The sequence below is a fragment of the Culex pipiens genome, chromosome 3, assembly GCF_016801865.2.
Source record: "Culex pipiens pallens isolate TS chromosome 3, TS_CPP_V2, whole genome shotgun sequence".
Classification (NCBI taxonomy): domain Eukaryota; kingdom Metazoa; phylum Arthropoda; class Insecta; order Diptera; family Culicidae; genus Culex; species Culex pipiens.
In genome coordinates, this window is record NC_068939.1 from 82,483,709 (window position 1) to 82,499,994 (window position 16,286).

Below are 16,286 nucleotides of genomic sequence, written 5' to 3' on the forward strand. Positions count from 1 at the left end.
AGACACTAATTCGATCAAAAATTAAGATTTTAGGTACAGATTTTCGAATATTTGATATACTTTTGTGAGGATTAGCTTCAAAATTTGGATGAAGACTTGTGTGGACAAATCAACCAAGCTAAATGGCTTATTTGATCATAAGGAAAAAAAACAACAAAAGAGGCCGATTTTGCAAAGAGCTACTGCACAACTTCAAGATTTTACTTTGAAATCATTAAATATCATAGAGCGAAACGGTTATCAAGCAGGGACTTTCGGAACAGACAAATTTGCGACAAAACCACCAGCGTTTGATTTTATGATTTTTATTTGTAATCATTCAGCAAAAAATCTTTATTATTCACTTTATTTCACATATCGTAAATTAAGTTACTCATTACATGACACATTCTTTCATTCATATTTTTTTCATAAACTTACATTTTTTTTGCATACGAACACATCTTTTGATTCCCATCATATTTCAGTGGTAATTTTAGGTGATTCTCTCTCTCTATTTCTCTCTTTCTCTCGTATTGTGTGTGCTGTGTTGCCTTATCCTGCTTCTTCCTCTTTCTCTGTTAACAGTCTTCGCAAAACTTTCACAAACTCAACAAACAAAATTCCGTCCTCTCGCGCCGCAACGCCACAACACAACAGCCAACAACTCGCCCGACAGATCTGTCAAAAGATGTGTCCCTCGATATATTTTTTTTGTTTTTTCTTTTTAATTGTGTATAAGATTTATTTATTTTTTGTTTGATTTCTCTTCTCTTTTCCTTGGGTTTTTTTGATCCAACTCACTGATATACACGGTAGTTTAGAGAGTAATACACGGTGTATGTTTTTCTTTTGTTTTGTTTATTTACTTATGTTCATACTTTTTTTTCTGTAATGTTGCTCACTTCAAGCTATGGATTATCTTTTAATGGTACCGATAAAACCTGTTGCTTCTTTTGTCACGTTATCTGTTTGTAAGTGTGTGTGTGTGTAATAGATAATGAATCTGCTGATTGAGGACGCTTCCGGTAATATAATTCTTGTTTTTTTTGTTTGTTTGTATAACACAGAAATTTGCTTTATCGACATTCATTTCTTTAAGTTGCTTTTTTTTTGTTGGTTTTCTTTTTGTGTGTTTCCTTTATAATTTATATTTGACAGTCATAGGGTTGAATGTAGTAAAAGTTTCGTTTGTTTTATTCTTTCTTTCTTCGTATGTTTTGTATATCGATTACAGGTTATGCTTGTTGTGTGATTTTCTTCTCATTGCAATTAAATAGATAGCTTTGAACGACAAATTGATTGGTTTCGTTTTGTTTTTTGATGGTTTTCTCTCTCTCTCTCTCTCTCTCTCTCTCTCTTTCGTACAAAATCTTAAGTCATTAGGAATGCAAAACTGTTTTGTTGGTTTGTGTGTGCAATGATCGTTGAAATCTTCCGCGAACGCTGTCATTGAAGGGAACGAATCGAAATTAACGAAAAAACAAAATGGCGGCTGACAGTCACACAAGATGGCGGTGGCGTCGCAGTCGTGCCCAACCATGGGGTCGAATTAAGGGGCCAGTGAGTCAGTATTGGGTTGAGCTTGAACCAAAACAAAATGGGGGGGTTGGGGAGAATCCTCTCGTCTCTTGGAGTTCTTGTGAATTCGATCTAAAAGAAGGCAGAGAGAGAGGCTGCGACCGACGGTGTGTGACGTCTGGCTGTCAAATCTTATCGACCAAGTTCAAAACAAGGGTTCGAGGATCGGCTTCGGCTCGGGGTCGTTTTGGGGGACGTTTCGAAGAGTTTTTCTTTTTTGGTTAGGAATTTTGCTTGTCGAAGGTTCGACGGGGGAAGTTTTGAAAAGTCAGAGAGCGTTCGAAATACAAAAGTAAAAAACAAAACTGCTATTTTTTTCTTGGCTTTTCTTTATTCTAGACACAAACCAACTAGCATTTAAAACTTTTTTTGAGTGTTTTCCTCCTCTACAGGTTTAGTTTTCAACAGTTTCATATCGGTAAGAAGCTTGTATGTTTAAATGATTAAAATCTATTAATCAGCATGTGGATCATAACTTATTTAAATGTTCATTTTAAAACTATAGTAAATCATGTGTGTGTGTGTTTTATGTTGCATAATCATGTCGTTCATATATTTTCATTTATTTTATTAAATCAACGCTTTTCACTTCTTCCGCAACTAGAATGAATTGAACTTTATTAAATTATAGTTACAATAAATCAAAAAAATGATTTTTATAGTAGGATTTTCACATTTTTCGGTTTTTATTTCGTTTTCGTATTTTCTAATCACAGAGAATGTAATCATCTACATGCTAATATGCATCTATTTCTTAGTTTTCTCCTCTTGTTTTCATCAGCTTCTTCTTCTTTTTCTCACTTTACTAGACATAATTTAAAACTCTCTTCTTCCTTTCCATATTTTTTGCTTTCGCTTCTTGAGTTCCGTTTCCGTCGATGCTTCTCCTCTCCCTTTGAAGGATTCTCCCTGCGCAATCACACTCACTCTCTCTCTCTCTCAACTCGTCTCCATCTCTCACTTTTAGATTAGCTTAAGTTCGATCCTTCGGCCCTTACCAGCTATCAGTGAATAGTTTTAACTTGTTTTTTTTGTTTGTTTACTTTCTGTGCCAACAACAGCTTAAGTGTATGTGTGTGTGGGGGGGTGTGTGTGTGTCTCTCTCTCAGTAACTGGTCACTGTTCTGGCAAGCGCGGCACACCAGCGTTGCCAGACGGCTGCAGCAGTGCTGCCGGATAAAGTTTTTTACAGTGTTTAACTCTTCGTCTCAGTTTTTTAATCATTTCTTTATTTGTTTGTATTTCTTCCTAAACAAGACGGCATTCAGTTTCCGAACAGATTGGACAGTCTTCTTAAACTCTTTTTCTTTTATTTTTATTTAGTTTACACGTTTTATTTTGTCTGCTAATACATGCTTTAGACTTTTTGTTTTTTTGTTTCATTTACAAAACGAAGGTGTGAAACCAGGAAAGGGGAAATCTTCTACGTGACTAAAGTAAAATTTAGACAACTTTTCGTGTTCTCTCAAACAACTCAAGGGTAGGGGAGAAACGGTGAGAGGAGAGGGAAGGGGGAGACTAACACAGCCATTTTAATTCAACATTTTCACACTCTCTTCTAATAATTCTCATGCTCTGCCCACCTTAATTGGTGAAAACGTGGGCAGATATCTGTTCAGAACCGCCTAAATACTCTGCAGAGGAAGAAGGAAACTTGTTTAATTATTTTTTTTCTCAGTTTGCGCCACCGTTAAAACATTCTGCTTGATTGGTCGATGAGGCAAACGATCAAACGACGACCGTGCTGCTAGTATTACTGATTTTCAGTGTCTTTGCTTGTTTTTAATTCGAATTGAATGGTGCTAGGATCAAAATAAATTACTTTTTAAAACTTTCGTTTACAATACAGACAAGAAAAAAACATAATTATTATAGGTCAAAGCAGGCTTGCGTAAAAAAATTGTAACTAGACACAATTTTGACAGTTTCCAGGGCGGGTGTCGAACAAGGGCCAACTTTCAAATATTAGTTTTTCAGTAAATTAATAAGTTTTTTAGCAGCATACTGCTAAATTCACCTGAATTTCATGTTTATTTTTTTTTTATACAGAGAACGCTTTTTGTTTCGTCGATTTCTCCTAAACCATACAATATTTTTGCAAGCTTCAAAAAACGTTTTGTAGATCTGAACAAAACCTACAATTTGCTTTTAAAAAATTGCAAAAATGTTGTATGGTCGAGAGAGAAATCGACGCAACAAAACGCGTAACGCTGTAAAAAGAGGTTTCTCTGTATTAATACTTTTCAAAAACTTAAATATTTTATTTATAAAAATCTTAAAATTTTTAAGTATAAATTCTAAAAACCAAATAATGCTAAAGATGTTATTTTACAGTGGAACTTGTTTTGAAGCGATGCGTTACGTTTTTTTCTAATTTGTACAATTCTCTGGGACGATTCAACATTTTTGCAATCTTTTAAAAACAATTTGTAGATTTTGTTCAGATCTGAAAAACGCTCTTCGAAGCTTGCAAAAATATTGTATGGTTTAAGAAAAATCTACGTAACAAAAATCGTAACGCCACCGCGTAAAAAGAGGTTTCTTTGCATTTCATTAAATTAGAGGCAAATTTTGTATAAATTCTCACAAATCAAATCTCAAAAAAAAGAATTTTTTAAAATAAAAAAATACATTCAAAATTTTATTTAAAAATACAAATTTCACAAAATTTTATGATCTTTGTGCAATTTTCATTGAATTAATTAATGACTTTTTAATGACAAAAAATGTTCTGATTTAAGCACAAATCATATAAATTTTCATAAAATACAGTTTTGTGTTGAACATGTTCTACTTTTAACATTTGGCAGAGAATGCAAAGCTTTGCTTTAATTTTTAAATCATTTTTTTTGTACAAATACGTAATAAGTTCTCAAAAACTTCTATTATTAAAAGTACTATTGATGATTTTGTAAAATGAACATAAATTTTCAAAAAAAATCTTTGACTCAAATTAATAATTAAAATGTTCAAATTGAAAGCATTCCTTTTTCTAAATTTGCTATATGAGCCTAAAAAGCTTTTTTTTAATTGATTTTTAACAAAAAAAATCACACAGGAATTATTCTCCAAGTATTAATTCAAAAACATAAAAATCATCTTTATTTGGTTTGGGTGTTAAATTTGGTGTTAAAAGATATAAATCATTCACAGATTAAAACAAAATCTTATAACTTTTGGTCAAAAATTGTGGACCTTACAAAAATTATTGCGAATATTGACGTTTCGACAGACCAAGTTGTCTTCTTCAGGGTTTCAAACACAGAATTATCAGTTTAAAAAAAAACTTCGATGAAGCTCTCAAGTTTTGCTCCGATCTCAAAATTTCAAATCTCATCACACTACGGCCTGCTACGATATCAAAAAAAATATTTTCTTTTCTCACCGAAAAACCCAGCAACAATGGCGTCCACAAGGAAAAATGAGGGGAGGGGCAAAAATGTCAAGTCTTGCTTTGTTATTCGTCTAAAACTTTGCTCGTTTTTTATGTTGTATGAACACCTAGTTAAAAATTGCTTTGATGCCCCGTTTTCTTCCTCACTCTCTCACGCACACACACGCAGCAGTAACTCTTGGTGCGTGTTATCACAAAATATCTCGTTTGAATTTCTTGTTTCACAGACACACAGACACTGATAAAAACACATCGGCGCGTGAATGTTCTATCTACAACAGATTTAAGTGTGTTGCTTTAGTTGTTTGTACACTATTTACACGTGTGGTTGCTAGCTCAACCTAAGGAGGTTTTAGACTATGACAAAAAAAAACTCGCACTTTTTCGTGTTTGACAATTCTGCTGACGTTTCTGCAAACAAACAAAGCAGGCAAGCTGTCAAACTGGTACAAAGTGCGAGTTTATTTGTCGTAGTCCAATACCTCCTTAAGTGACTGCGGATCAAAGAGAAGGGTGGGGGAGGGGGTCACACTGGGAATTAAATCAAACGTAAACGCCACCTCGCTGTTGCTGGGTTGAAATTTTTCGAACTCATAAAGATTCTTTGGCAAGAGAGAGGGCGGGGGGTCCTAAATTTCGCTGTGCAGATTGTACTTTTTGATTGGGGGGTTACCTTCCGGCGACACACATCTCACAACAGGTACCGAGGGTGGTGGCAGAGGGGAAGGCAGAAGGAAGGAGACTTGTCCTAGCGATCTCATCTATTCGACACTAAAATGTTTGTAAAACGACTGTTTGCTTCTTCCGCGGCGGCAGCTTGGTCGTCGATCGATCCAACTAGCAGGGTGGTGGTGGCGGCGTTGGTGTTGATGCCGTCAGCTGATCACGTCGTGAGCCACGTCGTGTTGCAGGTGCAGAGCGTGGTTGGGACGATCGGCGCGTAGTAGATTCCGTTCGCGTACAACAGGCCGGCCGGTTGCGGTGCCAGGGAGATGTGGGTTTGCTGGGGTTGTTGGGGATGCTGCTGGGGATGTTGCTGGGGGTGAGGGTGTGGGTGGGGGTGTTGCAGCTGCAGGGTTTGCGTCTGGGGTGAGGCTTGCTGAGCGTGGTGGTGGTGGTGGATTACGGTCTGCTGCACTGGTGAGTGTGGCTGAGGTTGTAAGCTGAGCTGGGAGAGCTGAGTTTGGAGCGGCTGGAGTTGGTGCAGAGTGGTGGTGGTGTGCTGCTGCTGCTGATGATGCTGGTGCTGCTGGTGGTGGTGGGGCATCGCGCTCGTGGTCGTGATGATCGTGGCGGCGCCGTTCTGTTGCTGTTCACGGTACAGGACCTGCATGGCGAGCGTTTCGATCAGCATCAGCGTCTGGCGGCGCTCGTGGCCCATCAGACAGACCGTACTCTGCTCGACGACATCGTATAAATGCATCAGGTACTGGTACTGCAGATGTTCCTCGACCTCGCCCCAGAAGTGGTTCCTCAGGTAGCTCTCGAGCTTGATCCGCTGCTGCTCAATGTCCGGGAAGTCGATGAAGAACCGCGAGCACATGTAACGCTCCAGGGTTTTTATCCGCTGCTGGTCGACCGGGGCGTAGTTCCTCACCATCAAGTTGCAATACTTGAGCAGTCCACCGCCACGGATCTCCTCCGGTTGCCGCGTCGAGATCAGTTTCTTCTGCAGATGGTACAGCGCTTCCTGGAAATCCCCGTAAACCGACTCACCCACAACGGTCGGGTAAAAATTCTCCGTAATCATCGGCTTCTCGGTGCAGTCCCAGAACAGCAGCAGCGAGTCGAGCATGATCTGGAACGAGTCCACGCTGAACTCAAACTGCCGACGCATCGTGTCGACAAACTTCAGCTCGACGTTCTTGTGCCCCGGCGAATTACCCAGCGAGATCAGACTCCAGCGATCACCATCATTATTGTTGTTCACCTTCACCATCTTGCCAACGTACGCCTCCTTCAGCGAGCACTGCGTTATCCGCCGCCTCACCACACCCTCCGGCAGCAGATCCAACAGCGACGACAACACCGCCGACTTGACCCGGTCAAAGTGACGGTTCGAGCTGAACTCCACCGCAAAAATCAAATCCAAATCATTGTACGGCTGCGCCTCCGACGCCAGCACGTGACTAGCAGCCCCTCCATTCAACCGGATGTCCTTCACGATCATCCCGGCCCCGCCCGACCCAATGTCCGCCTCCAGCTTCTCCCGCACAATGTTAACCAAATCCCTCAACCGAACCTCCAGCGTCGGGAAGTTTCCCCTCCCGTGGATCGCCACCGGCTCGTTCATCACCTCGTCCAGCTTGCGGACCTGCTCGAACGACAGCACCGCCAACCGCTGCGCCGAATTGTCCAAGTTCTCGTACGAAGATCCATTTTCCGACCCGGCCGACGAAAGCCCCGAAGAGGTCGAAGCCGCCGACGAAACGGCCGACGAAGACGACGAAGACCCCGAAGAATACGACGACGATGAGCAACTCGCTAGCGAGCTGTTCGAGCGTGGCGACGGCGGCGGCGACACAAACCCGGCATCCGATTGAGCGTAGCTATGCGTCGTGTACGTCACTTTGCTGTTGTGGTGGTGCTGCTGCTGCTTGTGTTGGTGATGAAACTGCTGCTTGTTGCTGTGGTATTGTTGATGTGGCTGCAAGTGATGCTGCTGCTGCTGCGGTTGTTGCTGGTAGGAGCCATTGTGTTGATGCTGGTAGCTGGAGTCCTGCTGCTGCTGCTGCTGCTGCTGACTTTGCACATGATAGCCGTCCATGATCCTCGCGTTGTACGAGTCAGGAACTTTCAAAGTTCCGCACTGGAAAAAAGAGAAGAAAAGAAAAAGACGTGAGAAAAGTTGTTTAACCAACTCGCAAGAAAAATGAGAAGATGAAACACGCCCACCTTGCGAGAGCGGTTGTGGTTTTGCGGTTTCTGTTTTTTTTTTTTTTTTTTTTGTGCGCTCTTGTATTTATGTTTTGTGTTATTAATACCCGCCAAGGTCGGTCGCGGTTCGCGTCGCAAACTTATTTAGATTTGCGGAAATCTTTTTTTTTGCGCGTTCACTGTTGCTATGACGCAATGGTGATAGGACGTTGAAAGCATGGAATGAATTTGAAATTTTATCATCTTGGAATCGATATTAACTCAAACTAACTACCACGGCAGCCTTCCCGAGTACATCCAGCAGCACGTGCAGCGAGGACAACTGGAACGAGCGCGCTGTTTCATCATCCCCAGACACACTACTTCCAGGGGGAAAAGTGTACTGGTGTACGGAGCCACTTGCTGGAACGGATTGCCGATCGAGGCAAAGACAAAAACAACCCTATTTTCGTTTAAAAGCTGTGTTAAACAACTAGTTTAAGCCTTCCGCATCTAACTTGGATTTTTAGCTTTATTTGGAACCATTTGGTTGGTTTATTTATCTCCGTTTTCTATCTTAAAGTTACCTCCTTAACCTGATAAAAAGTTGTAAACTAACAGGCTCTCGTCACAAATAAACAATCAATTACAATTACTAACTTATAACTAGTATATCGTCTAAAATAACGAATTTCTGAATTAAAAATTCTAGCAGATCGTAATATAGGAGAAATTCTCATATGTTTGAATAGGAGCCTCGAGTCGATTTAGGCTTGAACTCGGTATATGGGTAATTCTCTACGAACTCACACAAAATCGGGAAAAGTTGCCCCGACCCCTCTTCGATTTGCGTGAAACTTTGTCCTAAGGGGTAACTTTTCTCCGAGGTCCGTTTTTTTGATATCTCGTGACGGAGGGGCAGTACGACCCCTTTCATTTTTGAACATGCAAAAAAAGACGTGTTTTTCAATAATTTGCAGCCTGAAACGGTGATGACATAGAAAATTGGTGTCAAAGACACTTTTATCTAAAATTGTACGCCCGATTTGATGGCGTACACAGAATTCCGAAAAAACGTATTTTTCATCGAAAAAAAAAAAAACACTCAAAAAGTTTTAAAAATTCTGCCATTTCCATTACTCAACTTTAAAAAATTAGAACATGTCCTTTAAGGGAAATTTAATGTACTTTTCGAATCTACATTGACCTAGCAGGGTCATTTTTTCATTTAGAACAATTTTTTTCATTTTTAAATTTCGTGTTTTTTCTAACTTTGCTGGGTAATTACAAAAATTTTGATATACAAACATAAGGGGTTTGCTTAAAAACATCACGAGTTATCGCGATTTTACGAAAAATAAGTTTTGAAAACGTTGGTCGTCGTTGATCATGGCCATTCATGGTCACCCGCGACAGACACGGACGACGAAACAAAGAGAAACGCAAAAAGTAACTTTTTAAAAACTTTTTTTTTTCGTAAAATCGCGATAACTTGTGATGGTTACAAGCAAACCCCTCATGTTTATATAAAAAAAATTGTAATTGTCTGCTCTACAACTTTGTGGAACATTGTTACGCTCTAAAAAAATAACCCTGCAAAGTTAAAAAAAAACGAAATTTTAAAATGAAAAATTTTGTTCTAAATGAAAAATTTTGTTCTAAATGAAAAAAATGACCCTGCTGGGTCAATGTAGATTCAAAAAGTACATTAAATTTCCCTTAAGGGGTTACATACATGTAGACAATTTCAAAATTTCATATTACAGAAAATTCACTAAATTCACTGAAAAGATGATTTTCAATCACTCCTGAAAGTTACATGAAGATATTTCGTGACTGAACTGAGTAAGAGACGATTCAAGTTCACAACTTTGCCATGCGCAAAGCGAATTATCAAACTTTGTGAATGTTTTCTCTAAACACCGAGATGATTTACGGGTGTCACGATATCTCGAGATGGGATGGACCAAATTGGCTGAAATTTGGGATGAAGACTCCCAAGACATATATATCTGTGCATGACGCAGCTCGATTTTGAAATTACGATTTTTTGAAAAATACAAAAATCAAAAACTGACGATTTTTTATATGAAAAACATACAAATATTTTTATCTTTTCTTTAAATTAAGTTTTTCAAAATCGGCTTTCGTCATGCACACAGGACCAGCTTAACGAGTCTTCACTAAAATTTTGAGCCGATTTGGTCAAGGCAGTGTTAAGATATCGTGGCACCCGTTTTTTGAAACTGCAAACATCAAATTGCTATATCTCGGTAATGATGCAACCAAATGTCTTCAAATTTGTTTTAATAATAGATGAAAATGTATATTTTAATGCCCTGAAAACAGATTTTAAACAAAATTAAGTGTGTGCTCACACCAACCTCTGACTTTTTTATTGATCTACATGTGTGTAACCCCTTAAACGGATCGATACAATCAAAGCCGCAACCAGTTATTAGTTATTAGAATATTTGATCAAATTTAAGTTCAATTTCGGTACAAAACATGAAAAAAAGTATTTCATAAAATAATTGTTGATTCACATCGTTGTAAACGTGCCATCGTATCGCATGTACGTTTTGGGCTAGATTGAGCTAGAATGCTCCATGGACCTCCATGAATCCCCAAAAGTCGATTTCATTCCTTAATAATTCGACAAAACCGACAACTCTTCATAAGAAAGTAATTGCGATCTAATTGTACAATCTTGTCACATCCGGCAGGTGCAACAATTGGCCAAATGGAATTTAATCTGAGGACGTTTTGTCATATGTAAATGCCCAACTACTGTACATAATTATGATTATTACTCGGGAATCCGGCAACCAACTACAACCAAATTTTGGGACAATGCACATAATGAGTCAACCAAACAAGACATGTTTGTTTATTCATGATTTCATGAATATTTTTCATGAATTCATGAAGTTTAGTCATTCCTTCATGAAAAACATTCATTAAATCATGAATAGTTAAATTCATGAATCCAGGAATAACATTAATGAATGTTCGTAAATAATAAAGCCATTAATAAATGTTTTCTTCCAGATTTCATAAGTTAATTTCACGTAACTTAACTTTAACGTAACTGCCCGAATCCTGCCAGAACGGTGGAACATTTCTGCTAGAATGCTGTAAGAATATCTAGCTCGGTAAGAACTCTGCAAGAATCCTGCTAGAACGTTGTGACTGGAATCAATCAAGTTTAATCGTTTGATGTGATTTTGAAGCAACAATTTAAAGGAAGGCAAGACTGACAAAACCAGAAACCAAATCAAATATAACATTTCCAGAATCAAAAATGATGTTGATTTCAATTCAATACAAATCTGTTTTTTTTTGTCGCAATTTTTAGTCATATTTGACGACACGGATAGAAATCCTGTAAGCAAATCCGGTAACTCTATGATGTCGAATTTATAAACATTGAATAATACAATTATTGTTTCCAAAATCGTCAAAAAAAATCCGATTTCCCTGTATTTTTTTTTTTTTTCAAAATCGACAATATTGTCTCCAAAATCAAAAATATTTTGAAGATTTTGGAAGCAATTCAAATCAAATCAAATTATTCGCTCTACAGCATTGCCTTGGCGTTCTCGATTGCGAGATTCCTACTCGAAACTAGGTGTTCGAAGGCTTGATTGTTGAGGCAATTGCAAACCTCTTTTTACACCTTAGCTTCCATCCACCCCGGGATTCGAACTGACGACCTTTGGATTGTTAGTCCAACTGCCTACCAGCGACTCCACCGAGGCAGGACCCAGGGAGACGACTCCTACACCTGGACTGAGCTAACGACCTAACCTTTTTAGGTTAGTCCGGGGCCAACATTTACTTCCCGTCCGACGGAAGGCGTGATCAGACAAATGTCGTCTCGAAAAATGCCACCGGGACCGTCTGGGATCGAACCCAGGCCGACTGAGTGAGAGGCAATCACGCTTACCCCTACACCACGGTCCCGGCAATTAAATGTTTCAAAATTCGACAACATAGAAATACCGGATTTACTTTCAGGATTGGTATCCGTGTAGTCAAAGGATGACTAAAAATTGCGACAAAAATCCAGTTAGGTATTAGTAAATGTTAAAATATCTTGTTCCTTTTTTTGATTGAGAGTATATTTTCAAAACAACCTATGTCCAATGGGTTTCCTATGCAGATAAGACCTTTTGAAAATTTTATCGAGATTCATGCATTTCAGCATGTTACCAAAAATAAAAATGTTTTCATCTTTTGGATGAAAAAAGTTTTTTTAAATGCATTATGCACCAGCTCTGTTGTGTTGCAATCATTAGTTTCCAAAATTTCTAAATACTGACAAAAAATTTAAATTTGTTCAGATGATTTTTTTTCTGAAAGTTTACACAAAAATATTTTTAGAGGGCCCAGGGCAAATATTGTTTTCAACGCAGAAATATGCTTTGTTGATTGTTTTGAGATTATGAGACTTAAAATTTGATTAAGTTTTTTAAGTTTTTTGAAAAAAAAAATCGTGCTCTGATTTTTTGGACCTTTTGAAGAGCGACATAAACTTTGAAAAATATTTAAAACGTCTTAAAGATTACAAAAAAAAAACTTACTCCTTGAAGATTTGGGTTCTGAAATTAAACTTAAATTTGTGATATTATTGTTCACAACGATAAAGTTTTTTTTCTGAGTGCAATGCCCTTTGTACGATCGCAATGGATTTAAAATGGATTATTAAATCAATTTCAAAAAAATAACTTCGCGGCCCTTTTTGACAGAAAGGTCCTACTTGACAGCTTGTTCCAAGGGGACCAAAGTTGATCCATCTAATAAATGTTGTGTTGTCAATTAATTTTTTTTTTGCATTGAAATGCAAAAAAAATTATCAGATATCGTTTTTAATCGTGTTTTTAACCGTCGTATATAAAAATTTGCAAAGGGCTATTGCACAATTTAACCCATCACTTAAATGATTAACCCATTAATTAACCCATCACTAAAATGATTATTTTAAGAAACATCATGTAGGCAAAAAAACAACTATGTACTCCAAAACTGAAACAACCAACACGATAACACGCCGTCACATCGACCCACTTTTTCCACCCTTCTTATCGCTTAACCAGGTGTTACCATAAAATGAAACGGACGTCATTTCCTTTGCTCGATTATTATTATCGCACAGCTACAAGCTTTATTTTTAACGCCACCACCTCGCACTAATCCATAACCGAAGGACACACGTGTGTAGTACGGCGTGTCATAGATAAACCTCACGTGATCACCGCCAACGGGCTCGCCAAGTTCGAGTTCAAGTTCGACCAGAACCAGTTTTTTTTTTGTTGATCGATTAAGGCTCGCCAAATTAAAGCGAAACCCCTCTCTGCGGCTAGTTAACAAGAAATTTGAATAAAGGTTGCACGCGTGTAAAAAAAGTGGACTCCAATCAATTCACCTGCTATCAATCACGATTGAGTGGGGCACGGTGGGAAAAAAATTTGTTCAAATTGTGCATTTTGACGTCGAAACTATGATCAGATCAGATTCAGATTTTTTACCGTGTCCAGTGTTCACCGAGTGACAGGTCCTGGTGCAAATCGTTGAACTTGAAATACCTGACCACGGTGGTTCCACGCCCTCCCGTGGCGAGTCATGTCATGCTCCTGAGAAGTTGCACAATCGATGACGGCCAATGTCACGCCCGGACCACTTGTTGTTGTTGTTACGTAAATAAAACTGGGTCTCAAATTACACTACTTGCTGGGTAGCGTGTGCACACGATGGTGGCGAGGGAGTGTCCCCGGTCGAAGGAAACCCGACGGCCTTGATTGTCAACTTCCAATCGGTGCTCTTTACTCTTTACTCTTTACTCTTCAACCAGGACCAAGCCAAGTGATTTGGAAAACGGGAAGTGTTGATGCTCTACTTCTTAAAGCGGATAAGGGAAAATCTCCAAGGTATCTCCAAATAAGTTTCGCCAGGAGTTGGACGGTTTTTGGAAAGGTAAGTTCTAGAATACGCTCTTAGCAAGCGTTACGACCAGGGTAATTCTCTACCAACTCACACGAAATCGGGAAAAGTTGCCCCGACCCCTCTTCGATTTGCGTGAAACTTTGTCCTAAGGGGTAACTTTTGTCCCTGATCACGAATCCGAGGTCCGTTTTTTGATATCTCGTGACGGAGGGGCGGTACGACCCCTTCCATTTTTGAACATGCGAAAAAAGAGGTGTTTTTCAATAATTTGCAGCCTGAAACGATGATGAGATAGAAATTTGGTGTCAAACGGACTTTTATGTAAAATTAGACGCCCGATTTGATGGCGTACTCAGAATTCCGAAAAAACGTATTTGTCATCGAAAAAAACACTTAAAAAAGTTTCAAAAATTCTCCCATTTTCCGTAACTCGACTGTAAAATTTTTTGGAACATGTCATTTTATGGGAAATTTAATATTCTTTTCGAGTCTACATTGACCCAGAAGAGTCATTTTTTCATTTAAAACAAAATTTTTCATTTTAAAATTTCGTGTTTTTTTTCTAACTTTGCAGGGTTATTTTTTAGAGTGTAACAATGCTCAACAAAATTTCAAAACTTTTTTTCGTAAAATCGCGATAACTCGTGATGTTTATAAGCAAACCCCTTATGTCTATATATCAAAATTTTTATAATTGTCTGCTCTACAACTTTGTAGAACATTGTTACACTCTAAAAAATAACCCTGCAAAGTTAGAAAAAAACACGAAATTTTAAAATGAAAAAATTTGTTCTAAATGAAAAAATTACCCTTCTGGGTCAATGTAGATTCGAAAAGCACATTAAATTTCCCATAAAATGCCATGTTCCAAATTTTTTTACAGTCGAGTAACGGAAAATGGGAGGATTTTTTAAACTTTTTTTCGATGAAAATACGTTTTTTCGGAATTCTGAGTACGCCATCAAATCGGGCGTCTAATTTTACATAAAAGTCCCTTTGACACCAAATTTCTATCTCATCACCGTTTCAGGCTGCAAATTATTGAAAAACATTTCTTTTTTCGCATGTTCAAAAATAGAAGGGGCGTACCGCCCCTCCGTCACGAGATATCAAAAAACGGACCTCGGATTCGTGATCAGGGACAAAAATTACCCCTTAGGACAAAGTTTCACGCAAATCGAAGAGGGGTCGGGACAACTGCTGTGTGAGTTGGCGGAGAATTACCCACCAATGTTTTTATGCACACAGACAGTTCAGCTGTCAAATTTTATCATCCTCTAATTAACGTTAACCTAGAAAAGGTCTCAATTAAACCCTTTCAACGTTCAATTTCCGTAATGACCAGCAGAAGCAAAGTGGCACATTTTCTTTCGATCTTTTTTTATCCCGACAAGTAACTCGATTAGTTGAGGAACCCCGTCGCCAAAACGGAAAGTAATTAAATCAACCTTTAGCCCGCATACCAATTGGCCTAGTTGGCTGCAAAAAACAGTCAGCAAATTTTGTTCTGCTGCCAACTTTATTTTTTCACGCTGAATCATGATGAAACATAAACGTCCTTTTGGGAACTTCCGAAAAATTGCGTTTCAAATCAACGATTACTTCAGAGGGCTTTCGATTCGGCCCAAAAGATCGGCAAAGGCCGTTCCGGTTGTCCGTACTGCGTGCGTGAACCAATTTGAAGGGGCTTCCATTTCCGAATCTGCGCTTGAAGGGCATCCCTCAATGCACGATAGTCAGAGTCAAAAGGAATTCTTTCGTTGCGTGCTTTGGCCACATGGTCGGTTGGAGGTCTTCCAATCGATTCCGGCAGACGGAATTGCCCAAGGCAGGTTAAATAATTACTTCTGCTTTTCGTTAGACGATGTCTCGACCGCATAAATCTCGACCCAGAATTAACCCAGCCGGACCAATTCGTCTCTAGTTCTATAGGTGGATTGGATTAACCGTAGGCAATTTATGGGCTACTTCGGTGTTGCCACCGGTGGTGCTCTATAAAACTGATTTATACTCACGCGAATATGAATACATTAATCAGCGGGAAACCTGCACACGTGAAGGTAGTCCACCTACGTTAAGCAGGTTGGGTTGGAGGTGCACGCCAAGACATTGACATTGTCCCCGATGTTGTAGGTTGACCGAGGCGCAGCAGGAGACTTTGAGAGGCGCCGTTTATTGAATTTTTAATTAAATTGTGACGGGGATTAGATCAGTTTTCTACTTGGATTGGTACAAGGTCCTTGAATGAAGGCTGACCAACTTTTCACTTTTTCCACTCTTATAATAACTTTAGACTATAAAATTTCTAGAACCATTAAAAAAATACGGCGTAACTGCAGAATCACTGAATAATTCTAGAATTACACGAATTACTAGGAAATTTCAGATTTAATAAAGCAATTGCAAATTTTAATTAAAGTTAAAAAAAAAATTCTGAAGATCAGAAGCAAAAAAAAATAAAAAAAAACAAATTCGAAGCATAAAAAAATCTGAAATTCACAAATCAAGGACAACATGAGAAAATTATGAC

General features: G+C 38.7%; 1 protein-coding gene across 2 annotated transcripts in view; it reads right to left on the bottom strand.

Annotated features, from left to right (window-relative positions):
• Positions 1-687: 687 nt before the first annotated feature.
• LOC120421328 (terminal nucleotidyltransferase 5C) overlaps positions 688-16,286 on the bottom strand; it is a 158,322-nt gene continuing 142,723 nt past the window's right edge. For both annotated transcript variants that reach the window (XM_039584495.2, XM_039584496.2), the window contains one exon: positions 688-7,763. In XM_039584495.2, the coding sequence (XP_039440429.1) occupies positions 5,838-7,763 (1,926 nt within the window). In that variant the 3' untranslated portion in view covers positions 688-5,837. The remainder of the gene's footprint in view (positions 7,764-16,286) is intronic.